General features: G+C 46.9%; 1 protein-coding gene across 1 annotated transcript in view; it reads right to left on the minus strand.

The window, feature by feature from the left end:
* T265_14106 (hypothetical protein) overlaps nucleotides 1–26,833 on the minus strand; it is a gene marked incomplete at both ends in the record, with an annotated part of 49,106 nt that extends 22,273 nt beyond the window's left edge. Inside the window, 5 exons of the mRNA XM_009172076.1 lie at nucleotides 9,344–9,440; nucleotides 9,467–9,640; nucleotides 23,009–23,272; nucleotides 23,307–23,519; nucleotides 26,450–26,833. Of these exons, the coding sequence (XP_009170340.1) occupies nucleotides 9,344–9,440; nucleotides 9,467–9,640; nucleotides 23,009–23,272; nucleotides 23,307–23,519; nucleotides 26,450–26,833 (1,132 nt within the window). The remainder of the gene's footprint in view (nucleotides 1–9,343; nucleotides 9,441–9,466; nucleotides 9,641–23,008; nucleotides 23,273–23,306; nucleotides 23,520–26,449) is intronic.
* Between the last annotated feature and the right edge of the window lie 186 nt (nucleotides 26,834–27,019).

Consider the following 27,019-nt stretch of genomic DNA (forward strand, 5'->3'; position numbering starts at 1 on the left):
ACTACTGATCGGGAGGCACGCGAGTAGTATGTGTTGTTCGTAGAATTTCACTTTGCGTCGATTGAAAAATGGAATTCTGTTGCAGAATTCGCGGGGCCACTTTGTAACATTTGCTTCTATTTGGCCGACGAATGATTGGAGACAATGAATCTCCAGGAAGACTCGTTCGGGAGAAGATTTTTGTCCAGGTTTTGTAACTAAGATGCAGATTAGAGTTTTGCTTCCTTGTTCAATGGTCTGTAACCGGTCAGTTGGCATTTCGAATAAATAAGCCGTACATGTTCCAAACCCCAACCTGGAGAGTCAGGAGACCGTTTGTCTAACCATTAACTAAATGGGAATAAGAGAATCTGTAAATGTCGCGGGGACACCTCCAAGTATACCTCACTGTGTTGCCGAGGTGCGCAAACCGTCACACCACGGTAAGGTCTAATCTCTTCGTGACGGAAATAAACTAAGTTGAACCGTAGGGCCGCATGTTACGGCCTAAAGTAGAGGCAAGCAACCTGATCTCGATCATACAATTGTTCGGATTCGGTGATCGATTAGCATACCTCCAGGCGCAACGAAGCAGTGCAATCTAGTTCATCAACTTCGACGAGTTTCAGGAGCTCAAAAGTATCAAGCTTATTTAGCTGGAAACACTGGAAATGCGGTCACGCTGATGACGGAGATTGGTCGAAGGATAAGTGAAAGAGAGTGAAAGAAGTTATGGTCTGGAAAAATCACAAAAGAGAGATTCGGCTGAGTTCCAGATGAATCTCTCGAAAAACCAAGTTAGTTTGCAAATGAGTGTATTTCGCTAAGCTACGATCTCAGCTTTTAGGACCACCCAACCAACCAACGGACTTCGTCGACTTTGGAAAAGCCACAGTATGAACCAGCGGCAGTGATGGCGCATTCCTGTCCCAAACGCCTGAAGGATGATAGAGTGTGGTGAACTGCGACAGCTTGGGAGGTAGAGAGAGCCTCCGATGCAAGATAGGGCAACCTGTGATCAAAAGATGCTTATCAGCGAAACGAGGCATGAGAAGGTAGGACTGTGATTCATTCACCGAATCATCGTCTTAAGCCACAACCAGAAAACTTTAAAAGGGGTGTATAGGGCCTAACCGAACTCAGCCTTCAAAAAAACCTGATGAATCTGGTCGAAACATTGGCACTAGCCCCCAAACGGCGACAGACCTCAATCGCGACATATTTTTTCAATGGGCAAGACGTCGGGTTGGGATGGCTTGAACCATGGACTTTTCAGAGATGTTGGTGATGTCCTGATTAGCAGCCTGACGACCGGCGTACTGTTGCGAAACCATTGTTACATCAGCCTGTTAGCCGTTGCATCCATGACACCATGAAATTACCTTGCACATGTTGATTGACTAGTGGGAAACGAAATCGGACCGAGGGCGCACTGACGATGTCTTTCCTTGGATAAGTCCTTGAGCAGCTCCGCTTTTTTACACGCCGTATGACAGTTGTTTTTATTAACCAGAAGCCGCTGCTGATTCTCTTAATCTTCAGGGACCATAACAGTGAGTAATGATCGACGAAATGTCATCCAAATTTTTGTATCTTTCAGGAAATGCAAGCTAATGCCCTCGGGCACATACGGTGTACAGAAAGTTTTCACTCGACTTCACCAAAACGTGTTGTGAGACAAAGTTTCACGTCCTCATTGCTCCCCTTCGACCTTGTTATTCTCAGTTTGATTAGGACTTTTCTGCCTGCCTCTGAAACCCGGGGAATCGAAATACCCCTGGGATGTTCGATCGCAGAAGTTTAGTATGCGGAAATATTGTGCCCCTTGGTTCAGATCCTTCAAACACCCACATCATTTCAAGCAACCTAAATAATCCAACCCCACGATTTAATATTCGCTTCACACCTGAAAAGTGTTGCTACCCCAATCTTATGATCGCAAACCAACCAACCGAGGTGGCAGGTGAATTTGTTTACTTGGATAATTGTATAATTTCCGGTAAACAGTCTACACCACCAGATGCTTTATGGATCAGAAACGTGGTTTCTATGCGCAGAAGAATTAAAAAAACTTCCAGTGTTTGACGATCGTTGTCTTCCAAGCACTGGCCGGGCCCGGTTGGAACATCGGATTAGCAATGCTGGGATACTCCAGATGGTTGTAGGAAGAACGAATTCCTCCATGATGAATGAATTACTCATGCTTCACAAGATGCGCTGGTTAGGACGTGCGCTCCACACGTCAGAGGACTGTTTACCTTATGAAGCTTATTTGACCACCTCCGTGCAGTTTACGAACAGTTTACGACTTAGTAACAACGAATGGAATCACTAAACAGTAAACTCAGTCGGATTAGAAACTACCGTCCACCTGGATGAGGGCAACGAGACTCAATTCACAATGGTTCACGACACTGGAAGACGTACCTGGATCGCGTGGCGGTCCTGTATCGATAAAGTCACCTTCAATCCATAGCTGCTGTTCCCAGTTCCCTCACAGCAATACACAACGCCGACTGATTATGTCATAGCCTCCGATGCTTGATTATATTTCCTAAGCTCTCCCACTTCCTAGTGACCGAAACTGTAGCAGCTGGAACCAGCTGCGGCGTAGCGGCGTCTATTGCCCCTGATTCCAGAATGCTGATGAACGAATGGTGATCATTACGAACTGGATCCATGCTGAACAGGTAACAAAGTCGAGTATTTGATGAACTGAAACGTCCTGCTTTAACACGGAATCTCCAGTGACTAAAACAAAATTTAAACTCTTTATGCTGGATAGGAGTGGTTAGTTCCCAGCAAAAATATTTTTCACCGAAACAGAGCTACAGTTGGTTGGTGCACATTCATCAACTAAAAATAAAGGGGACGGAGCCTGAACAACGGACAACAGTCTGTTGGCAGGCTTTATCGGTAGTATACAGTTACACAACTTCCCCTTTCGAGGATCACGTGAATGCCATCGGTGTTCCATTTGCCTCTGCAGCTGGTCTATTCGGCACCCCATTCGGTGTAGCATGCTCCTTTTGACCCTCGATCGTCCTGAATTGTATAAACGTTCCCTTGACAGTCGGTAACAGTCAAATAGGCCTTGCCACCGACTGACCAACTTCCACCACCCCAGTCAACTACTTCCCGGATTCTCATGATCTTTCCATTTGACTTTCGCGCTATGGTAAATGGTCATGCCTCCCAACCTGCCGTTTTCCGCCTACTGCTTTTCTGAACAGTGGTCAGATTTTCTCAAGATCTCATCATTTCCTCTCCTAGATCGTCCGGAGACAAGCGGCTTGTCGGCCATAACCCAATTTCCTGATAAATTGGAAACCGTGGATGTAGACCGCATACCATGGATGGGGACTTGCCTTTGGTCGATTGGATCGACGCACGATGTGCTAACAAAACCATCGGCAAGTTTACTTCCCAGTCACTTTCGGCCGCCAGCCATTTCTTAATCGTTTGGTTAGGCCGTTTGTTTGCGGATGCCGTCCTCAGCCGCTTAATACTCAGCTGATGCAAGCAACTTGTGAACTCTTCACTCTCAAAGCACAGTCCCTGATCCGTTAAGATCATTTTTGGTACCACGATGTGATGCATTACCACTCCACTGCTCGTCGTCACCGGTTGACTTGTTACGGCTGACACCTCGACCCATCGCGACAGATGGTCATTATTGCAACACATTGATTTCGGCGTCAACGGGCCGTAACTTTCCTGATCAGCTTCCGTCTCAAGATACAAGGTGTCACGGGCCGTACGACATTCAATTCGTTGGCGTTCCAGAATACTAGGCTAGCTTCACTCTGGATCAGTCTATAGATGTGCTCCTTAAACATCTCCACTTCTCCATTTCCATCCGCGCTCTCAATACTCCTCTCGTCCAACAAGGTAGCTGCAAGCTTCCGTAGTACGGGACCCTGCCGCTGCACTTGCACCGGCCTTCCGAGATTCAGTTCGATGGCGAGGCTATTGACGCCTATCATGACCTTCGAGGCCTCATCTCCAACCGCTGGGCTTTAAGACCAGGTGGTTCTCTTCCCACAGTATATGCCAGATTGTAAGGTCGTACTCTTGTAACCAGAGTGCCCAGGGTGAGCTTTCCACGGGTCCCAATCAACTCAAGGGGTTTGTAGCCGGTCTCGTCGTGAAACCTTTGCCCCAGCAAGTATGGCATTATCCATACTTATACAATTGTCCAGGGCCAAAACGACCGTCAAACATTCCTAATGGTTGAGTACTTCTGCTCAGGGTTAGTCATAACAAGATTTGCATATTCGATGACCCTATTCTCTGCTTTAGGGCTTCACCGACAGCCCCGTCGCTAGCGTCCGCTGCAATAGCAACATCCCCCAACCCTGGACAGTTTGGGGATCAGTTGCTGATCCAGAATACGTGCTTTGGCACGTTCGAAGACCTCATGTGCTTCCCTTGCTCATGCAAACTCCCGATTTTGTCACAAGTTGTACAGTGGAGCAGCATTCTTGTTGAGATCCTTGACAAACCAACTGTAATATGCTGTTCACTCGAGAAACCTCCGCTTTGAACTGGGGACTACACAGTCCTGGATCGCTCGAGATGATGACTGGGGGAGTGAATTGCCGTTTCATTGGTACCTGCCTTCTTTTGACTAGTTAATCGAATCAGTTGAAATAGGGTGCGACTGTTGCCTGCAGCGAAAGCTCACTCTATCTCCATAGACTCTCACATGTAAAAAAGACGCTCCGTACCCTTCCGGTACCTAGCTGCCATGCTACCCGAAAGAAGCACGACGGCTAATATATTGCCAGGTTTCCCAAGCCTAGACAGAAGTTGACATGCAGAAGTCGATTTCGAACCACGGACTTTCTTGCCAGTAAATTCGCGCTCTAATTACTTCAGCCATATCACCATCTCACATGTCCGGATGTCTGAGAATACAAAGAACGTATCATGTTACAAACTTCGGAGCATTTCTTGATGAGCAAGCGTATCATGGAGAACAGACCGGTCAATCGGGTCCAATATGTACACTGTACGCATAACGTTGTTTTCGCAGGGAGTGTAAAGATGTGTTGAACTCAGCCCCAATCAGGCCAGAGCCCCACTTGCTGCTCTTGAGTTAGTGTTTCACGGGCCACCATAAGACGACGAAGCACAACGACACCAACGGTCTCGTTATGACCGGAGTAAAACGGATATCTTTATGGTTACCACACTCACTAAGGGTCCTTTTTTTGATAATGGGCACTATCACTCTCTCAGTTGTTCGGGACAGTCGCCTTTTCCCACACGCAAGTAAACAGATTAGACAAGCGCTGATTGAGGAATTCACCCCCAAGAGGTCATCGGGACCAGAACCTCGGTGAGGTTTAAGAGAACACTTGCAGCCGTGAACCTCCGAGGCCGTAATAGTTTCCATCACCATCCAGGATTCTACGTCAGCTGTAGGTTTCAGATGAGTGGCAGCTGGTGGCCAAAATAACTGCTGTCCAAAGTATTCGGCCCACCGGTCCAGACAGTTTTCTTTATTCAAGATGGTCACCCCATTCTGATCCTTGATGGTTTCGCTCATTGGTGGTTTCCGGAGACAGGCCGCACGGATCAACTGAGATAGCCCCCCGCCATTACCGGCTTCATGAGCCTCTTCCATTTCCTTGGCCTTCCGTATCCTCCAGATTTGCGCGCGCACTCACTTTCACTCCACGTCTGATAATTCGTAGGACCAAATTACGGACAGGATCGGCTGGAATGTTTCCGAGATTTAAGCAGTGCCACTGGTCTGATATCCAGTGCCTGAGTGGATCTGATAGTGCCATGCCACAGGCGAAACTCCCAACGCTCTGCAAGCAGTTGGCGATCTCGTTCCACTCTGAAGTCACATCTGATGGTAGGGCACTTGGAAGAATCTAGAAGACGACGCTGGTGAGTTCGTCTAACATTCAGATCTACCAGGCTGTCAGTCACAAGGCGACTTTTCCGCACTTTACACGGCCCTGACCAATATCGCCGAGTGCTGAGAGCCACCCATTTGGGGCGTGACATTGCGCGCCCTGGGTTCATTAAGTGACAACCTTATCAAGGTGTGAAGACTTGTGCGGCTCTGCAACCCATTGAGCTACATTGGGGAGTGAACACGTGACACTCACAGATCTTACGAGTTGACAGAAGTTTGACTGAGAGTCTTCTGTATCCGGACTGGGGGTTGGAATATTTGTGGCGCATTGTTCCTTAAAATGCCCGACATGTCCGTTCACCACGCTTTGCCGTTAATTGAAATATCCGGTCATGAATCAGCTACCGCGGTTAATGACACATCGAAACCATTCTTTGAAACCTCGACATTCGGTTCATCTGGAAGCTTTTAACGTTCGCAATCCGAAACATGTTGGATGACAGACTGCTCTTGCTTGTACGCTCAACTTCGTCAGCCGGTGTTTGTTCTCTCCGAAGTGAAGAATCAAGACCAAAGGCTGTTAAACTGACCTCCAATCAGTTTCTTATTGCTTTCGGCCGCGAACATTTGGTGATCCAGGAGCCGCCACGAGCGGTCCTGCTGGGGTTGGTAATGCGTTAAACCCATTAATAGTTGTCCGCGCAATTTGTTTGGCAACGTCTATGACAGCGACCCATAAATGCGCTGATAATTACTAGGAGTTCGTCACGTTTGCCCACAGGCAGTAGCTCTGGTACTCCGAAAAAGGTTTTAACGACGCTTTGAGAGATTTACTTCGGCGGATTAAGAGCCCAAACATTGTTGCGGCTGCGGATGTGAATGTGTAAGTAGGTAAACTTAAGACTGTTGAAGCGGAATTGTGTAGTCGCCTTGGACTGAAATCGAGACGCACGAAAAACGGTGAACAGCTGCTAGAGTTGTGAGCTGACCACAGATTGTCCTCGTGCAATGGTGAGTCCCGAAGCAACCGAAAGGCGCTTGCTTACATAGTCGCCTCCACATGGTCCAAATAGATCACATCGTCATTGTCTAAAAGTGAGGTGGGCCGACTAATGACTGACGCTCGTTCGAGATTATCTAGGTGTTCGCCTGTTGTTGCTTGTGTTTGGGCTTTTCCGAGGTGCGAAAGGCACGCACATCCGGCATGGCCATTGAGAAACTCTCGGATCCTAATATCAACCAAACTTACCCAAGTCACCGAGTGGGGTTTCTTCTGGACAATTCACTTCCTGATGTCGGCCCTTCCTATCCGAAACCCTGCAAGGTGCTGAGTACCCTGCTTGTGGAATGGTGCAACCAACTACATCTAAGTGCTAGATTTCGACAAAACTACAAAACCTGGGTCAGAATGAAATACAGCTCGAAGAGATGCCAGAGCTCGGGTAAAAAGCCACATGTGCGCTGGTCGTGAGGCCCAGTACGTTCAGAAGGCAGAAGAGATGGAAGTTAGAGACTCACAGATTATGTGAAAGCTACTCAAGTTGATAGGCGTGATGGGATCAAGAAAGCCTTTGGTAAGCGAGACAGTTGATGATATAAAAGGTCTGCTCACCTCTAGGAAAGAACGCTTGAGTCGTTAAGCTGACTAGCTTTAACAGCAACCTAACTGGCTACCTTCGACTGCGATTCCCGTTCCACAGTGGGGTCCCGGAAAATGAACCAGGAACCTCAGAGGATGTCAAAAGCGGACGAAAATCTTTTTTCCCTAAAGCGTCAGAGAGCTGTCCGTCCTGACGAGCTCCCACTCGTTCTGTTTAAAGATGGTGGAATCCGCAGTAAGTTTGTCTAAATTATTTACCACTATTTCGGTGAGGGAGACCGACCCTGCCAACTGGGATGAGTCAATAATGGTGCCCGTTTTCAAAAACGTTGCTCGCAGAGTGTAGCGATCACAAAGGAAATGACTTGTCCACCACATCCGTAATCAGGCTCTGCGTCACTCAGTTTACAACGATTTACGAAGGAGTGGAGGCAGCGATGACTCTGACTGGAAAGGAATGCTGTGGATCACATCTTCACGTCGCGTCAAATGTTAGAACAAAAGTGTGTATGGTTGTGTTATAGCCTTGATGTACCTTGCCGCTGGCACTGTTGATCAATTCGCTTTCACGAACACACTTGTGTAATAGGGTATATCCAAGAAATTCATAAATATTACATACTTGTGGGCGCCACTGTATGGGTATCCCCCCTGAAGCTTTTTTAAAGGCATTCATGAATGCGAAACCTGTCCAGTATCCATTTTTAGCTGATTGATGAAGGGTTCACCAAAACCCATGTTGAAATGTCTGCCCACGAATGACTTGTCGACCTGGAACACAACATTACGTCCATTTTTTGGAAAGCAGGGAGTGCAAGTGCAATCAGAAAAGCTGAACAAGGTCACCAAATTTTGCACTAGGCATGCTACCAGACTTAAAGTCTTTGTGCATATCTCTAATAATTCAAATAATCCTGTAACGTTTTACATGTATCCAGGATGTGACACCGGCTTTAATAGCAGTCTAACAACGGATCTCAAAGACCAGAACCCCTTCACTCTTGTACTAGATGTGGCATCAAAATGGATGTCACTGGATCCTAAATGACCGTGCATCAGACCCCAAAGTGAGTTGTATTTTTGTATGGCTGCAATGGTATGAAATACCTTCAGGTTTCTGGCCGCCGATGTCCTCGAAATATTGGTCGAATAGACCGGAATCGGGTATTCGGCGAAGCAAACGGCACTTCACCCAGGTAGCGCAAACCATAGTAGCTGGACCATGTTCTGCGCATGCCGAATTACCACCTGACGAGACCAGCCTAAACGCGAAAAATACGATTTGGCATAAGTGAATGAAAGATATTGTTCAAATTCCAGGATAATGACCACGTGGTCCCCTGTGTTTGGCTGGGGGCACTGAGATACAAATAAATAACCGCTCGGCCGTAACACCCCTTCGGTGACTAGCTGCCATGCCACTCGAAGAAAGCTTGAGGGCAGGGATACTTCCTGGTTGCTTATGCCCAGAAATGAGTCGAAATGCAGAAGTCGGGTTTGGGGTATGGACCTTCCGGTAAGTGAACTCACGCTCTAACCACAGCCATCTCACTCCCAGGATACGGCAGTTAACCGATGTCACTGGATTGCAAGTTGTCAGCGTCTATCCAGGATGGGGACGATACGCTAAATACCCAAGTGTACTGTTCTTCTTCTTAATTCCCTAGACTTTACCATCATCATTATTATCAAGTATGGCGTGTTCGGCGGTGAGCACACACAACACGTAGCCTAAGTACACTTCGGCCATATGCAAACGAACTGTTACAAGCAGTAAAACATTAATGGTCCTCGTTGGCGATATTGTCAATGAAGATGAATGAAGTGACTGTGGAGAGATGACTATGCCTAGTCACTCGAGCTCTTCCGTGTGCCCAAAAGTGACTTACCGTCCATCACACACCATTCGTTGTCTATTTGTTTGTTTTGTATATATGAATCCTCAATTGTTGGGTCATGATCTTCCTGAAACATACGCTGGAAATACTAAAACCAGACATTATTTAATGCACACTAGTTGTACCCACTTGAATCGTTAAAGCTGATTTGCCCACGCCCCCATCGCCAACTACCACGATTCGGTAGCGTGGGCCATTCCAGGTATCTGCAGGTAATCGCTTGGAGGCCATTACTTGGAACGCAGGATGAGGCCGGGCAGGATACCCAGATTGAAATCGTCGCCGCGACTACAGGGAACGACCAGCGGAGATCGGCGCGGGGTTGTGCGCTCGACCCAATTAGCCGGGGATGACCTTGAAACAGTTCACGGGCCCACGAATTCAGATATTCATGAATTCACAGATCGATTGATTGATACTCAGGATCGAAGCTATCACCCAAGTTTCCCGATCGGTTTTGTTCTCGTCGTTCAGCGGCTTCCGTTCACTTGAAAGGTAAAGCGAAAAAGAGTGTAGAACTGCTCTTCATGTTCTCAGCGTTCGGCGGTAAGTTTACCGGCGCCAGGATTCACATAAAGAGCGTCTAATAGTTTTTTTTAAACTGGGTACTAGATGTAGCGTGGACAATCGTCGGATGAAGGTCATTTCACACAGCAACTACCCGAAATGGGAAAAAAATTTTCTCAATGAAAATGTGCGCTCTGAGCCTGAAAATCCTAACATGTCCCACCATATATTAACTGGGTCAACGGTGAAAAAACAGTCTGTCAAATCCTGTTAAAAGACCAAACATAAGCACGTTTTATATCTCCTCGGAGTCAACGATACTTCAAGGGAAAAAGGTCAAGCGCCGCGGAGCGCCTTCTCTAGTCCACGGATTTAAGGCCAGCAACAATTTTCGTATCAGCTCGTCGAGCACGCTCAATTAAGATTGTGTCCTTCTTGCGTTCTGAGTTGACAACTTGGTTGGCATATTCAGGGAGCGGTCAGACGTAGGCCCAATGGAATGCCTCTAAGTCCATGCGAACAATACAGCAGGAAGAGCTCCGAACCACCCTTAGAACGGCAAATGACTTTTAAGCCGGCCTCTCATGGTGCAGTGGGAAGGACTCTTGAGGGGCGCCAGATACCTCAATCCCCTTCTGCATCCATCATACTCTTGAGGGGCGCCAGATACCTCAATCCATCACCGGCGAGGGTGTTTACTGAGTCCCCAGGGAATGACATACGTACGCGCTCGCCAACAGCCAATGACTGACAGCGTCTACATCCATTAGGAGTCCATTGGCATTTTTTACGAAGTCGAAAAATTTGATATCTGATATGAGTTCCTCGTTTTCGGTTTGGTTCGTCGCGAAAGAACGGTTTGAGAGTAATCCCTGTTGAACTGGCGACATCGAGTTGTGTTGATAAGGTGAGCTAGGACGGCCCGCTTCAGAATGGGCCGCATCACCTTGCACGATACGCCATTGAGGTTAATAGGCCTGTGGCTACCGGTCTGCACGCCATGGCAAACTTCACCGAAGTCTCGCAGAAGTAACAGCTTGTCGATCTACTAAACTTTGCGTGCTGTGATCCTAACTAGTTGCTTCCAGTGATAATGCCGCATTTATACTCAACTTTCCTTTAAAGTGTCTGATATTTACACACCCATCGTCTGAAGAGCAAAAAAGAACACCAAAGTCGTCAGCAAGGTTTTTCTGATGGATACAAACTTGCAGAAACCCTTCGCATCATTATTCTACCGTTAAAATAACAATAATAACGGTGTTTTTCTGAACCTGTGGATGGTATAACTTCGGGCATGATCATACGTTTAGTCAGAATGAATCTTGATTAGGGGAATCTGCGGGTATTATAAGTGAGCGTAACACAGGGCAATGTCATAAACAGTGAAAAATATCTGATGGAAAATAATAATAATAGGTTCATTTCCCAACTTGCTGAATGAGGCATGATCGGGTTACTACAACCTGAACGCGGCAGGCAACAAAAAAGAACGGGATAAATGTGAAACCAACGAGGCAGGTCTATCAAATAAAAAGTCATCCTGGTTGCGGGAACCGAAGAAATAGAACAATCGACATGAGGTCTGACTAGTTCAAAGATGAAGCCGGCTGACATGAACTAAAGGCGAGAACAATTGCTGGCCATGAGTGGCCTTGGGAGGTTGAGTAAATGGCCAGAATCGCAACAAGCAAAGCTGGAGATGGAGATAGGATAATTTGGAGTAGAAGCAAATGGAAAGTTATGTCCTGAAAATATGGCTAGACCTGAAAATAAGGAGATTCACTAGTTCCTTTGTTGCAGGGAAGTCAGCGCAATGGATAGGATCGGAAGTAGCGATAATGCATAGGGCTAAATGAACACCGTATATGGGATTGAACATATGGAACAGGCAGATCGAAATTGCAGCAAAAAACCAGGTTGGTCAGATCCGAACGAAAGTTTCGTCGGGTAAGAATGAACTCGTCCAAGAGGCGGTTAGGACCAGATGGAAAATTTCCTCGTAGTTGCAACTACAGTCTCGAGTAAGCGGGAGATTTCGGCCGAGATTCTGGAGGAAGTGGTTGTGAGAGTGCCTCCACACTGGGTATGGCAATGCCATGCCATCATTGCACTGACATACTTCGGTTTACGGACAGCCCCATAACGGTCGTCAAGCGTGCCGGGGAAGGGATAGGATAAGAGCTGTATCGTCTATTGAGCGCCAGGAGGCATGAGATAAAACGGTTTCAATAGATGAAAATCTAAAAGGGGATGACAGCAGCCTAAACGGGCCCAGAAAATGGTGGATTTGTTTGCTGACCCAGAAACCAATTGCTGGCTGGGCCAGAGTAGGTGCCTAATTTGGGGAAGGTAAGGACTTTGTCGTTGAGATAGCAAGCAGGGAGGCTAGCCGTTGGACTGTTTGGAAGAGGCGATTACATGGCGGAAGTGTTTAGCCTACAAAAGAATCCGAATATAGGACCTCCGTTGTGCAAAGTGGGGTTACAGTGGACGAGGACATCATATAAGTAATAAGTGGTCGGGCAACAGCTTCCGAGATTATGGTTAAGAACCGTAGTTAAACTGAAATCTACGTCAACTTAACATTAAGGTATGAGGAGCGGTCTACAGTCACCGAGGCACTGCTGTCACCTCGAAGAAACGAAAGGTGAATGGCACTAGTTGTGACTACTGGCATGCAGAAAACATTAAGGAATTTACATTTTACATGTACATGGTCACTTCAGAGAACAAAAGGTAAGAACGTATGTGTTATGTGTGGGTGATGAAGTGGTCTTGGGATGATGCAACCCAGCTAAGACGGAGATGGGGACTCCTTGCACGTTGAAGTTAGCCATAAGCCTCTCACAGTAACTTCGGGCTACCCCATGCATATAAATTTCAAATCAAATGAATCGACAGCGGAAACGGCGTGGTAAGGAAGGCTAGAAACGTAAGAATGACGGGGATGGGACTTGTAAGATGGTAGAAAGCGCTAGGACAGTTTAGGATGGAAGGTGATTGAAAGAGGGATGGTCACCTTTCCCCGAAGCACTACTATCAGCTATAATTTACAAGTGGTGCTGGCTTAGCATGCTGGTAGCGGTGTTCGCTGTATCCCTGTATATACATATTATATGTCCAGTCCGGGGGCAGCAGGTAGGTGTGTTCTTTGTTTGGTTGCAGAAATTGGTTTTGGTGCGGTGTATTCTCTAATCTGACGAAGGCAGATACATCTATGCTTGTCGATGTAGGCCATGGGCATCGCAGAGTTTCTTCAGGTCATCCCAGGTACATTGTTTTTTGGCACAAGAGGCCGGCTTTTATCGTCCGTTTTACGGCGTTGCCGGAGAACTCAACCGAGGCCAGCAAAACACCAACAACAACAAACAGAAGTCATCGGTGCTTTTTTGCTTTCCTGAATTTAAAAGCCAGGCTTGAAACCACCGGTGATGTCGATGTACCCGTGCTAGTGGAGGGGTGGCGGGCATATGAACGCACTACGGTGCAACGTAAAAGGGCGACCCTCCATGTACGGCTTATCCGCTTACAACACGAGGTTTTCGTCCCTCGTGCACGCTACCAGATCTGCATGGTGACAAACCATCCAAACAGACCCAAATGTGGTTTATGCAATGATAAAATACTCCAGCTACCAGTCTTCCGGTTGGGGAAAAGCGAGGCCACTTGTAAAAGCGAGTGGCGGAGGAGCCAAGTGAGGCGACAGCTGTCAATGAGACAATGTTAAGGGAATGGTGATATTCAGGGTGAGTGCTCCATGGTTAAACGATGTCTGAGCGTTGGTGTGAGCTACCCTGTCAAGCAGAGGCGTACCGCAATGTTGTGTGTGTGAGTATATTAGCGAGCTGTGGGGGAAATCATCAGATGGATACACATAAGCGTAGGATGCTCTCTGATAATGATGAGAAAGCTTAATTTGGTTTGTTTATTGTCAGTTAGAATTAGCCTGAGAGCACCAGTCACTGGACAGAGCTGGTGTAGTAATAGGGCGTAGGGGCTTTACTAGGACGAGATATAGGTTTTCTAGGGAAAAAAGAAAAACGACCCGGCCAGTAACACAACATATTTAGATCATGTAGGCGTTAAGATAGGAAGAAATGATAACAGTTTCTTTTACTCGCCTACTAACCGTATCCTCGGTAAACTCAAATGCGCACTGCACCCGGTTCGTTGAGGAGGTCTGGGGTAGATGAGTATTAAGCAAGACGCAAAAACTTTCACAAATGAGGAATTTGTCTATGAAATGAGAAAAAGTATGATGATGCCTGATGTTTCCCAGCTACTCGGGAAGGCTGCTTCGGAGGTGAGCATAATAAACTAGAAGGAATTTGTGCCGTAAGGTTTACGAGGTGTAGGACACACTAAGAGGTTGCGGAAGTTACGGAATCTGTAGCGGGAAAGTGAGTTTAAGTTTGGTCTAGCCTCTATTATAAAGGCGTTTTGTGTTCAGCAGACGGTATAAGAGAGTCAGATTCATCTTCAGTCCTCTGACCAATTGTGGTTCGAAGCCCAGGATTCGATAATAGGAGCGATAGGAGGGGGAACAGCTTTTCCGTGAATATACTTCGGACACTTTCAATCGCGCGTCTGCAGCTTTGGGTTTAAAGGGAGAAGAGTGCGGGACAGAATTCCACGATTGGCCTTACACAAGGCTTAAAAATTGCAGTGAGGGCGCAGCATTAAAAAACTGAGCGTGTGTTCTGGCAACTGTAAACTGCACCTGGTGGGAGAAGCTAAATGTACAGGAATATCCGCGGCAGGGGTCTTTGATCTTCGCGGAATGAGTGATATATGAAGTTGCGGGCAGTGTTCAGTTCATTGTATATACATATATCTCGGATTCCAAGACATCCCGCTGTTCCACAAACCCGAGTCTTACAGCATTCAAAGGAAAAGCATACACTGGATCAAGGCGCTCCTGTCAGAGGGGTCATTTTGAGTGAAAGTAGGCTCAACCTACTTTTCTCCCGCGCCGGTCTCTATTAGAGTTATTCAAGGCTCCTTCCTGGGACCCTTCCTGTTTCTGATCTACCTCAACGACCTCCCGGATGTTCTTGCAAGTCCATGTCTACTTTATGCGGACGACTTGAAATCCTGGAGTTTCAATGCCAGTGCCATCCATACGGGCATAGACGCTTCAAGGCAATTGTTGTTGGACTGGCATCTCCCTCTGACTGGCGAAAATTGTGTCCAAATATCGTTTGGAGGAGACTCAGAGAATGCCTTTGTCATGCATTGTGAGAAAAAACCGGAAGATGCCACGAGGATAGACGCCAAAAAAGACTTGGGTACCTAGCTTTCTTCAAATATGTCCTTCTTGCTGCACCATGAGCAGTCTTGGCCCAAAAGGCATTCGCTGTTCTACGGATGATTTGGTGCACCTTCTCCCGTATTGCTCACATGGATTTTCGAATACTATATGAGGCCTACGTCAGACTGCCCCTTGAATATGTCAGCCACTATATCTACTAAGGACGCCAGAGAGACTAAACCCCCATTGAGCGAGTCCAACAAGCTGCTACGAAAATGGTCACTGGCCTAAAATCCGTGGATTACAGAGCGCGTATGGCGGTGCTTGACCTCTTTCCCATGGTGTATCACCACCTCCGAGGGACCTAATTCTTACTTGTACACTGAAGAAGCTTTGGCCAACAGTTTTTTCACCGTTGACCCAGCAAACACACGGCAGGGGCAGGGTATGAAGCTTTCCAAGCGCACACTTTCATCAAGCAAAATTTTTCTCATTTCGGGTAGTAGCTGCGTAAAATGACCTTCCTCCGATGGTTGTCCCCTTAGAACGCAGTTCAAAGCACTAATGCTCATTATTTATGCGAGTCTATGGATGGGCTTGCCGCTTGCCCCAATTTTTTTCAAACATCACCACAGGTAGCGGGACCAGTATCTTAACTCTCATTCAAGTACCATATGAATCTGGGTTTCGATGCGGTATCTGACGATCTAAGAGTAATAATAAGGCATTAAACAGACTGTGCGCCACAACAAGGGGGCGCCCCAGTATTTGTACAATGGGATTGAATTTTCAAAGGTTATGACGTGTCCCTGATACAATAAAACAATCGAGCAATTGAGATAAGATTACCAATCTAAACTTTTGAGACCCATTTAGGAATCCCAGGGTCTCAGTGATGCTGGTTAATTATTCCACAAGTCTTTTCATCAGAGGTATTATTGCTTCTGTCAACAATGGAATTTTGTAAACTGTAAGCATATGAGCGTAGGATAGGATGGTTTTTGGTTTGAACTCATAAGCAACAAAATGAAACATTTCATCGCATGAAATTTTGCTCCACACTCGAAGGTTTTGCAGCTAAGAGGATTGTACGGCTAATGGTCCCCTTGAAGGGTTAGCGCCGTTGTCACTGCGAGCCCGCATTTCCATTTTGTCTATTGTCCAATCAGATCACTGGGTTTCCAGTCATCGGTCCTGCACCTCGTTCACGTCCTATGCTGTCTCTGGCTGGTGGTTTCGGTACTCGGTGTCAAGGCATTTTCATAAAAAGGCGTGTATGATCCATTTTGAGCCTCATATTCTGAAGTGACCTTAGTGGTTTGTGCGAATTTGTGCAATATTCATATGACTGGGTACACTTTCGAGCTCATCTCTACCTTTCTTGGACATCTTGAAGTCGTGTGGTTTTGGCGCCAGCGCATTTCAGCCAAATATCCATGCAACGAAGAATTGTCCACTGGACTGGTGCCCCACGATAAATAGCGCCTTTTCCAGTATGACCTTTGGAATGGAACGACTGTTGGTACGATAATTGTGTGATCCATTAGAAGACCACTGAAACGTTTGAGCCCAGAACTGTCCCGGACGCCCTTCGCTTTGCAAAATATATTCAACCAACTATCTCTGCAGTCGTCAAAACCGTGGCAATGGCGTTAGAAATGGTATGAGAGAAGGTCTGAATTAGTGGTGGGCTTACAGTATGTCATGATGGTCTAAATCCCTCACTCACTACCAGACGGCAGAGGAAGTACCTTGCTAGCTCAGTTACTTTTCGCTCGGTCAGAGTGATGGCTCCGCTTGCATACAAAAGCCTTCTCGACAAGTTTCGTTCACTAAACAGCTGCTGAAAGTGATCGCTGCGTTCATACATCGTCTCCATGTCTTAACAACTGGAGTCAAGTCCTGTGTGCGGACGATCCCTCGACTCTTGTGAAAAATCCTTATGATTCTCTTCTCCGCGCGGTACTCTCCGCGGTCAGGTTGGATTAACCGCTTGCCTTCCATAGGTACGAGAGAAGCATACCCCTCTATATCCTCTAGGGTATGGGACGTCTCTCAAGTCCCACGGAGTTGGACTTGCTCCAGCTGTAGACATTTCTCTTTCCGGGCGAGTCAAACCGTCGGCTGCATGTATTCTAAACATGGTCTGACATGCGCTATAGTGAATACCGGACAAGTTTCTGTCGTCAGCTGACCGTCTTGTTGGGTGCAGAAGCATTTTCTGAATCACCCGTTGTTTCAAAGTCAATGATAGATGGCCAGTCGTATAAAAGCGAGGCAGGTGTTCATTTATTCCGTTTTTAATCTGTGATCGTGGTTCTTCTCCGTCAAATCCATAGAAAGAGAGTTGCAGATACTCCCTCAACAAATTCTCAACTCTGACTTTGAAAGACTATCCGACTGACCAACGGAATGTTCATACTGCAAGAAAATATCCACTTCGCTCACTCGCCGCACGTTTGATGTCGATGGCTTTGCCATGGATCGTACAATACTTTGGAACAATTCTCCTGATTCGTAAGGCTACCGAGGACCGTCGTTACAGATAGCTCAGTGGTAAAGCTCGAACTCACTAGCCGGAATGTCTGTGGTTTAAACCCAACCTTTTCATCTCACCTGATCCTGCTTAGACTTGGGTACCTTGACAGTATCTCAGCCATCGTGTTTCCTTTGAGCGATATAATAGATAAATAATATAGGTAGTCTTCCAGCTTTAACAATCTAAGGAAGCACGAGGGCTGGGATACTGCCTGGTTGTCCAAACCTAGACAGGGGAATTCGAAAGGCGGAGGTCGGATACGAACCACGGAGTTTCAGGTCAGTCAGTGCACGCTCTAACCACTGCTGAGCGATAATCCATTTTATCGTCGCGACGCAATCTTTGGTCACGTGGGCAAATTTTTAGGGACGAACCTAAGCATTCCCGAAAGGAGCACCAAAAGAAAAGGCAACTTCGGAACCTACCACAAGTGAACAGAGGTGAGCCAGCAACCAGTATGGATTTGGTTTCCAAATATCCTAAGAAACAACTCGTCGAAAACGATCGTAGATCCAGTGAACCCGAGGAATACCTGGCACAGGAAGGGGCACACCACACCACCAATGGTACAGACGCCACACGTATGGTCAAAGTCGACTAAACATTCAACGTAGTTGCTTAGCTGCTTGAGTAGCTGCTAGAAACCAGAATACAATCACCGGAAGTCATTCCTACCGGTTATCGTATTCAGACATCTTAAACTGTCCATCATTCTGTGAACGAAGACACGCAGGTCAAAAAAACATAGGGCCAGTCGTAGTTGTTTGATATTCTACGGCACATAAGAAGCGGCACGGTGTGACTAGAAAAGGTGTGGAAAAGGACAAGCTTTCAATACTTAAGATGAGATAAATGACAAACAGCCCGAACAGTCTTAGTATCATGGCATAGGCTATCGGAAGCGCGTCTCAACAACCTGATAATCGACAAAATACTTACGATGGAGTGCGGCACTGTAGTTTTGCTGGGTTTTCCATTAGTGTTGATGATGATGGCAATGTTTTCGTTGATAGGTGGCAGCGTTCAGAAATGCTGTGTTGGACTGGAGTACCTAAGTAATAGGATCCGACCTCATCTCAGATGACGAACAAAGCCCGAGAGCCACGCCTGCTGAATGCATCAGAAACAGTGAGCGAGGTCCTAAGATTTTGGCTTTTTGGTGGTCCGAAGACCGTTGCTGTCTAAACATTGATAATATATGGGCCTGCTGTAGCCACAAAAATTCGTAATGGAGAATGGAAGATAGCGTTGATCAATATCCGAGGCATGGTGAGTAGAAGAAAGGAACTGTGAGTATCGTTTATCGTGCATCAATATAAAAAGTCGTTCAGCTGTAGCACCCCTTCGATGCCCAGCTGCAACACTACCAGAAGAAAGCATGAGGAACGGGATACTGCCAGGTTTTTCAAGTCTAGACAGGGGAAATCGAGAGGCAGAGGTTGGTTTCAAATCATAGACCTTCCGGTCAGTAAATTCGCGCTCTGACCACAGCCATCTCACCGCAAAGAAGGATTACATACAGGAGATTTGTATTGCCAACTGACATGCAACGGAACAGTTGGCAAACAACTGTTAAGCTTGTTACAGAGAAGGGATATGTCCTGCACTATACATTGCGGTAGTTTGTCACATTTTATTCACGTCAATTATTCGTCTGTTGGTAAAGATGTTTTCCTTGTTTTGTTCAAAGTGGCCAATGCAGGGATGTATCTTTGGTCTAACACACGGATTTACAACCGATACGCAAGTTTCGGGTACTGTTGGTATTAATCACCTTCGTTGACACGGGCTTCTTAGTCCCCCCATTTTCGGTTAGTGGCGCTGCAGTATATAGCTTTTATTCAATCTGTGTCATCCATGTTATCAATTACCATCGAAATGCCCTGAAATACAGAACCTCAGTGTGCTTGTAGAAGGCCAGCATGGGATCCCCTTTCTTTCCTTTTTTCACGATGACGTGCTCCGACGGACTGAAATTCTGAAGCTTAGAAAGACGGGCCATATTGGGATCTGTCATGACTACTTTGACCAGCAAGATGCACGTATATTATCATTCTGGTGGGTGGCATACCCTGGGTGGCGACTAAACCCGTAGGAAACACAGTTAAGTGATAGAGTCGAGTTGGTGCTTGGCGTACGGAGAATGGGGAGTGTCGTCTCCTTCCGGTCAGTAGTAACTTTAAGTACAAGCTACTTAGAGGTGACCTGCCGCATATCACTCATAAAGTCTTGAGTGAATCATTTGGCTATCGCTTGCCGATACAGAGTCTCAGTGAAGTATTGCCATTCCTTTCAAGGGTACGCAGCTTGAATCCGATTTTGCCGTTGTGTGGGTTTAGTGATTAGTTCGCCTCCCCTCAAGAATACAGATGTCGGCACTGAGGAATTTCATTCAACTTCAGCGAGTTTCAGTAGCTCAACAGCCCGGAAACCACTGGAAATATGCAACCATGCTTATGACGATTATTGGTTGAAGAACGAATGGAAAAAGGACAGCGTTTAGGACTGTCTATCCAAACCATCCAACTCCACTAAATTAACACGATATTGCCGAGGTGAGCGGATCTCATCAACGCTAGAAAACATCTACCAGTAAGGGCCACGATGGCGCACGCATATCTCTCAGTCGCATGATCATCAGGAGCCTAAATGCTGATGGGTCGCAAAGGCCCAGGAGATGTGGAAGGCTCCTGCTTGAAACAACAACATCGCCGTAATTTCAGCTGATTTGGTCGTCTAGCGAAAGAAACGAGTGTCAACGATACAGTATGCGAAAAAGCCGGAGCGGCAATTCATTCGCAGACGGACTCCCACCCGCCTTATTTATAGATGCTCATGGTCGTCGTCATCATTATCGTCCACAACAGCATCTGTAAAAACCACGTACATGCTATACACTGGTTATAGCTACCACAGTTTCGTTCGCCGATGATTTAGGGAGGTGGGACAGGTATTTACGGATTGAAACCGGTGGCTGATTTAGTTGATGCATGAGTACAGGGGTAATTTGGGCGAGCTATGTGTTGGAGGCAATAGCTTGGATACATAAGTGCCACCGGGAATGCAACTGGGCCATGTTTGATGTCGTCTTCAGTCATCAATATATCTTGTCTCGGGTCCTTCATCCAGGAAGATGGTAGTGACCAGTGCAGCCGAGTTTGCTGGTAATGGCTTTCACAATTCGGTGTCAAGTAGTTGTTTAACCTCCCCTCGTTTCCATCCTTCACGTGGTTTCGCGAATAGGGCTCTTCATGAGAGTCGGCCAACTGTCATACGGAACACGTCAAGCCAGCGCAATCTATGGGGTGTTAGCAGTTGACCCATCGTGGGTGCATTAGTTTTTCCGAGAACCATTCGACATACTTCGACATTACTGCTCCGGCGTCCCCATCAAACTCGGTCAATGCTTCGAAGACATCGATGGTCGAATACTGAGTCTTTTGGTGCACTCGACCCGTAGCGGCTAGGTTTCTAACCTGTATAATAATATTGAGCGAATCGCAGGATTGTAAACTCGACGCTTGATGGATAAGCTGGTGTCACGCCTACTCCACAGGTAATGTAGATTCATGAAAACTGTAACATGAAAATCTGGTTGAAAACATCATCTTTGACGAAAGCACTGGGATCGCTGCGACTGTTCAGGTAGGCAAATTTCTCCACTACCTCTATCGGTTCATTTGCAAGCATGAGGTTATGATTCGGTCCCACCCAGTCTTGCAGCAGTACTTTACGCTTTGCAGGTGTGGAGCGGATGCCGAACCGTCAGAATTATATGGGTGCATTAGTTTTTCCGAGAACCATTCGACATACTTCGACATTACTGCTCCGGCGTCCCCATCAAACTCGGTCAATGCTTCGAAGACATCGATGGTCGAATACTGAGTCTTTTGGTGCACTCGACCCGTAGCGGCTAGGTTTCTAACCTGTATAATAATATTGAGCGAATCGCAGGATTGTAAACTCGACGCTTGATGGATAAGCTGGTGTCACGCCTACTCCACAGGTAATGTAGATTCATGAAAACTGTAACATGAAAATCTGGTTGAAAACATCATCTTTGACGAAAGCACTGGGATCGCTGCGACTGTTCAGGTAGGCAAATTTCTCCACTACCTCTATCGGTTCATTTGCAAGCATGAGGTTATGATTCGGTCCCACCCAGTCTTGCAGCAGTACTTTACGCTTTGCAGGTGTGGAGCGGATGCCGAACCGTGAGGCAGAATTATATTTTCTTAATAACGTTTGCATTATGACGATGTCAGATCCACGAAAGGCTATGCAGTCTGCGTACTCGATATCTGTGAGCACTAGAGGCTGGTAGTGAGTCTTTCACAATCGTATCAGTGACGAATTTGAAGAGGAAAGTTGAAAGAAAACAGCCTTGCCTGACATCACCTGATGCGGTGAATTCAGGTACGAGCTTCCCGTAGACATTCGCATGCCCACGGAAGTTGGCGTACAGCGCCCTAAGAAGGGTTAAGAATTTATGCGGGACGCTTTCGCTCCACAGACACTGCCATATTGCCTCACGGTCTACAGAGCCAAAGGCAGCTTTCAAGTCACGGAAGACTACCACTGTTGGTTGTTGGGAGCATTGATTTCGTTCGAGAATATGGCGGACGGCGGCGGGCCCCCACCTTTTCCTCTCACTGTTGGTTGTTGGGAGCATTGATTTCGTTCGAGAATATGGCGGACGGCGGCGGACCCGACCTCTTTCTCTCGACTTCCCCTGTCTAGGCTTGGGCAACCTGGCAGTATCCCAGTCATCCTGCCTCCTTCTAGTGGCATGGCAGCTAGGCACCGAAACGGTTACAGCTGAACGATCATTATTGCATCGAGCACGAAATTAAATGGGAGCGGATAGATTAGCCACCCGTGATGAACACCGCTTTTGGAGACCTTCGTGAGCAAGCGTATCAAGGAGAACATACCAGTCAATCTAGTCCAGTGTGCCTTGGAAATCCAGAAATATTAAAATTGTCGATTGATTGTATGCATGACGTTGTTCTCGCGCGGATTGTAAAGAGGTGTTCAACCCAGCCCCCATCAGGACAGAGCCCCACTTGCTGCTCTTGAGTTAGTGTTTCACGGGCCACCATAAGACGACGAAGCACAACGACGCCAACGGTCTCGTTATGACCGGAGTAAAACGGATATCTTTATGGTTACCACACTCACTAAGGGTCCTTTTTTTGATAATGGGCACTATCACTCTCTCAGTTGTTCGGGACAGTCGCCTTTTCCCACACGCAAGTAAACAGATTAGACAAGCGCCGATTGAGGAATTCACCCCCAAGAGGTCATCGGGACCAGAACCTCGGTGAGGTTTAAGAGAACACTTGCAGCCGTGAACCTCCGAGGCCGTAATAGTTTCCATCACCATCCAGGATTCTACGTCAGCTGTAGGTTTCAGATGAGTGGCAGCTGGTGGCCAAAATAACTGCTGTCCAAAGTATTCGGCCCACCGGTCCAGACAGTTTTCTTTATTCAAGATGGTCACCCCATTCTGATCCTTGATGGTTTCGCTCATTGGTGGTTTCCGGAGACAGGCCGCACGGATCAACTGAGATAGCCCCCCGCCATTACCGGCTTCATGAGCCTCTTCCATTTCCTTGGCCTTCCGTATCCTCCAGATTTGCGCGCGCACTCACTTTCACTCCACGTCTGATAATTCGTAGGACCAAATTACGGACAGGATCGGCTGGAATGTTTCCGAGATTTAAGCAGTGCCACTGGTCTGATATCCAGTGCCTGAGTGGATCTGATAGTGCCATGCCACAGGCGAAACTCCCAACGCTCTGCAAGCAGTTGGCGATCTCGTTCCACTCTGAAGTCACATCTGATGGTAGGGCACTTGGAAGAATCTAGAAGACGACGCTGGTGAGTTCGTCTAACATTCAGATCTACCAGGCTGTCAGTCACAAGGTGACTTTTCCGCACCTCATGCGGTCTTGGAAAAGGAACGGAGAAGCGATTCCAGACGAGTGCGTGGTCGGGATCCACAAATTTGTTGTAGGACGAACGGCAATCAACTATTGATACACGGCATCGGCAACTGATGGCGTTCTGAGCAATTTGAGTTCGTAACCGGTACGCCGTTGGAGAACGTTGTGACCAAATGACCTCGGCATAAAATCAGACTGTAGTCAGCACATAGCTGAAACAATCGTCAACCATTGTCCGTATCTACCGACTCTAACCCACGTCAACCGCCTAATTGAGCCTACCATTTGTACATTCAGAGTTTCAGTGACCACAACGATATCTGAGCTTTTAGCTCGCCGCAACAGGGCATTCAGTGCGTAATAAATATTATCTTCGGTGACGTCAGATCTACAGTCGGTTGGGGCGTACAGGGCTACGGTAAACAAAAATTGGCCAACTCCCCGCTTTTGAGACTCCTCAGAATTCGCCAGTCGAACCACACAGAGGCAACTATCAACGGGTACCCAGTATTTTTCGCCTTGTAACTTAGAATGATACCCACCCCTACACACCCTATCGCAACAGCCTCTAGATTGCCAGACCGATATAGCTTCCTGTGTGATGCGGAAGACGTCTTTAATGCGTTCTCTCGGTGCTCAGTTGGCTTGGTTCTTTGTGGGAGTCAAACTCCTTCCTAATGACCACTATGACCGCAGGTGTGGCACCGGTGTTTTCTGAACGGACAAAAGCGGCATAATGTCAGTCACCACAAGACTAATACGGTGTAGAAAACTTTTTGTATTTGAGATGGGGGGCTTCTTAGTAAAACGATGCACCGTGTCGTGTGACCCAGATGATGCTTGGCCGATCATTATGTTGTCCTGGTTCAACTGGATTTGACGGTGATATTCAGCACTGAGCCCCTTTAAGGTTTTCTTTTGGTTATGTTCAGTTTTGCGCGAAAATCTCTGGATGTTTGCATGGTGAGAGAACTAGATGCCATATCGCTGTGCTTGCAGCGATCGCATTCCCGGTTGACAAGCGTTGCAAAACCGACAAATTCATCATCTTTCATGTCCAAGTTGAGGCGTTGGTGTCGGATTTTGAACAAGGACATGTTGTCCCCAAGGGTTTGCGTGAGGGTCTGGATAGTCCTGTCGAAGCTGAGATCATTGGGTTGTTTAGGAATTAGGTAATTCGTGTATCGGTTATGTCCACGTGTACCAAGTTCCCGCAGTAACAACTGTACCTTCCATAGCTCCTCTCGCCTGGCGAAATCAACTTTGAAGATATCTTCGTACCTTTTGAACAAGACTCGAAAGTTTCATCTGCATCCGCCTCAAAAATAAATTCCAATAGAATCGGCAATACAGTCTGCAGTTGAAATTGATGGTTGATTTATGCTGCTGTCTGCAAGCTGAACACATTTTTGGTCAGGGTTTCTATGAGTTTCAGCTACGTGTGCTCAATTTGCTTTGACTGCTGCAGTTGCGAATGCTCAGATAGCTTTTGCTCTATTCTAAAATTAACCGATGTTGGTCAACTGAAGTCAACATCGTGGGATACCCATCGGCAGTGCTGTAGTTGTGGTAGCTAGGTGATTTAGAAAATTGTTAGAACTCACTGTATTGCCTTGCGTATTCTGAGTGCTGTGGCGGTAAATCCCAAGGAAAAAGACAAAGGAGAATGGATGAAGAATTTTCATATTGAGAATATATACTGAGAATATAAGAAAGAGTGAAGCAACTCAGTTGGCTACAACAGAGGAAATGATACCGTAGTGAAATATTGCAAAACATCAAATTGTTAGTGGGGGCCTGACCGTCCAAACAAATATTGCCTATTCCAAAAAGGTGCTTGCATCGAATGTAGTAACCACATGGGCGTCATTTGAACTTCGATTGTGACAAAGCCTCTGGCCTTACGGCGGCAGGCGAAGCCTTGGCCCTTGGGTATTAAGCGTCAGCCCTATGGTACTGAGGTGACTGAGAATCTTCTAGAGGTCGCCACATAAAATGGTGATGTAGAAGATAATTGGAGAAAGATGGAAGAATTAATACTCACAGCCTTTGATACTGTCTACCCGAGATCGCTCGGACACCCTAATGAACGCTGGATCTCGTCACAATCAGGAGCTTTGCATCATCATCATCATCATCATCATCATCATCATCATCATCATCATCAAAGACAGCAACATCAGTGTTGCCACTGATGCTTCACTGCCGTACAACCATAAGGTTTGTCTAGTTTGTATGTATATATAATTGTATTAAAAGCCCTACGGAGAAGAGAAGAGCAAAAGAGTGGTTGAGGGAGGGAACTTAGTGCTGGCCTATGCCAAGCATAGTGAGGTGCTTACACCTCCAACCGCTCAGTCAGACAATCTGGAAAGAAACTGACAGCAAGAACGCCACTGACATCGATTAGCCACCATTTCTTGCAACGTCTCCAGCCAAGCACAGACGGGGTCACGGGGACCCCATCCTGGAAGTCGCACAACACCAACAACACCCAAACTCTTCGTGATCTCTTTCACGCCTTTCTGCCAAGTCATGTGCTGTCCACCTCGCGGTTTGCGCCATCCTGAAGGAGGCACGGAGAACAACACTCGTCTCGGTAGACGGTGTTTCGGCATGCGTAGCACATGACCGAGCCATCGCAGTCGATGATGCTGGATGTTTTCCCGGATTGAGGTGCCTGCAGCACAACCAAATACCCGTTTTCTAATCGCCTCGTTACTGACACGCTGACGCCATCCACAACCAGCCACGCTTCTGAGGCATCGGTGGTCGAAAACCTGAAGACGCCTCACATCATCTGTCCGCAGAGGCCTTGCCTCGCACCTATACAGCAACACAGCTCTTACTGTAGCCTGGTACACACGACCCATAAGATCCAGTGAGATGCCTTTTTGACGCCACAAGTGACGCAAATTAGCAAACGTGATTCGAGCCTTTGAGATTCTTGCACTGACTTCATCAGACGCACTTCCATCAGAGCTAATACAACTACCGAGGTGTGTAAAGTTTTCCACAATCTCCAGTGGTTCTCCTTGAATTGTAAGGGATATATTCGCAGATGGCATGTTCTGAAGCAGAACTTTGCACTTTGAAGGTGCAAGTCGCATGCCAAAAGATGGTATGATGGTGGTCAGTTTATTCAACAGGGCCTGTGCTTCGCTATGGTCTTCAAAGATGAGGTCGATGTCATCTGCGTACTCCAGATCGACAAGGCTCTCGCCAGCAACAATCTGAACACCGGGGTTTTGAAAACCGTCCAGTGTTCGCCTCATTATTTCATCGATGACGAAGTTGAATAAGAACGGGGAGAATGGACATCCTTGTCTGACATCACTTTTTGTAGGAAAGCTTTTGGAGAGCTCAGCATACACCCTCACTTGCCCAGAAGTATGAGAATAAAGAGATCGGATTATGTT

Source organism: Opisthorchis viverrini (assembly GCF_000715545.1).
Source record: "Opisthorchis viverrini unplaced genomic scaffold opera_v5_144, whole genome shotgun sequence".
NCBI classification, from domain to species: domain Eukaryota; kingdom Metazoa; phylum Platyhelminthes; class Trematoda; order Opisthorchiida; family Opisthorchiidae; genus Opisthorchis; species Opisthorchis viverrini.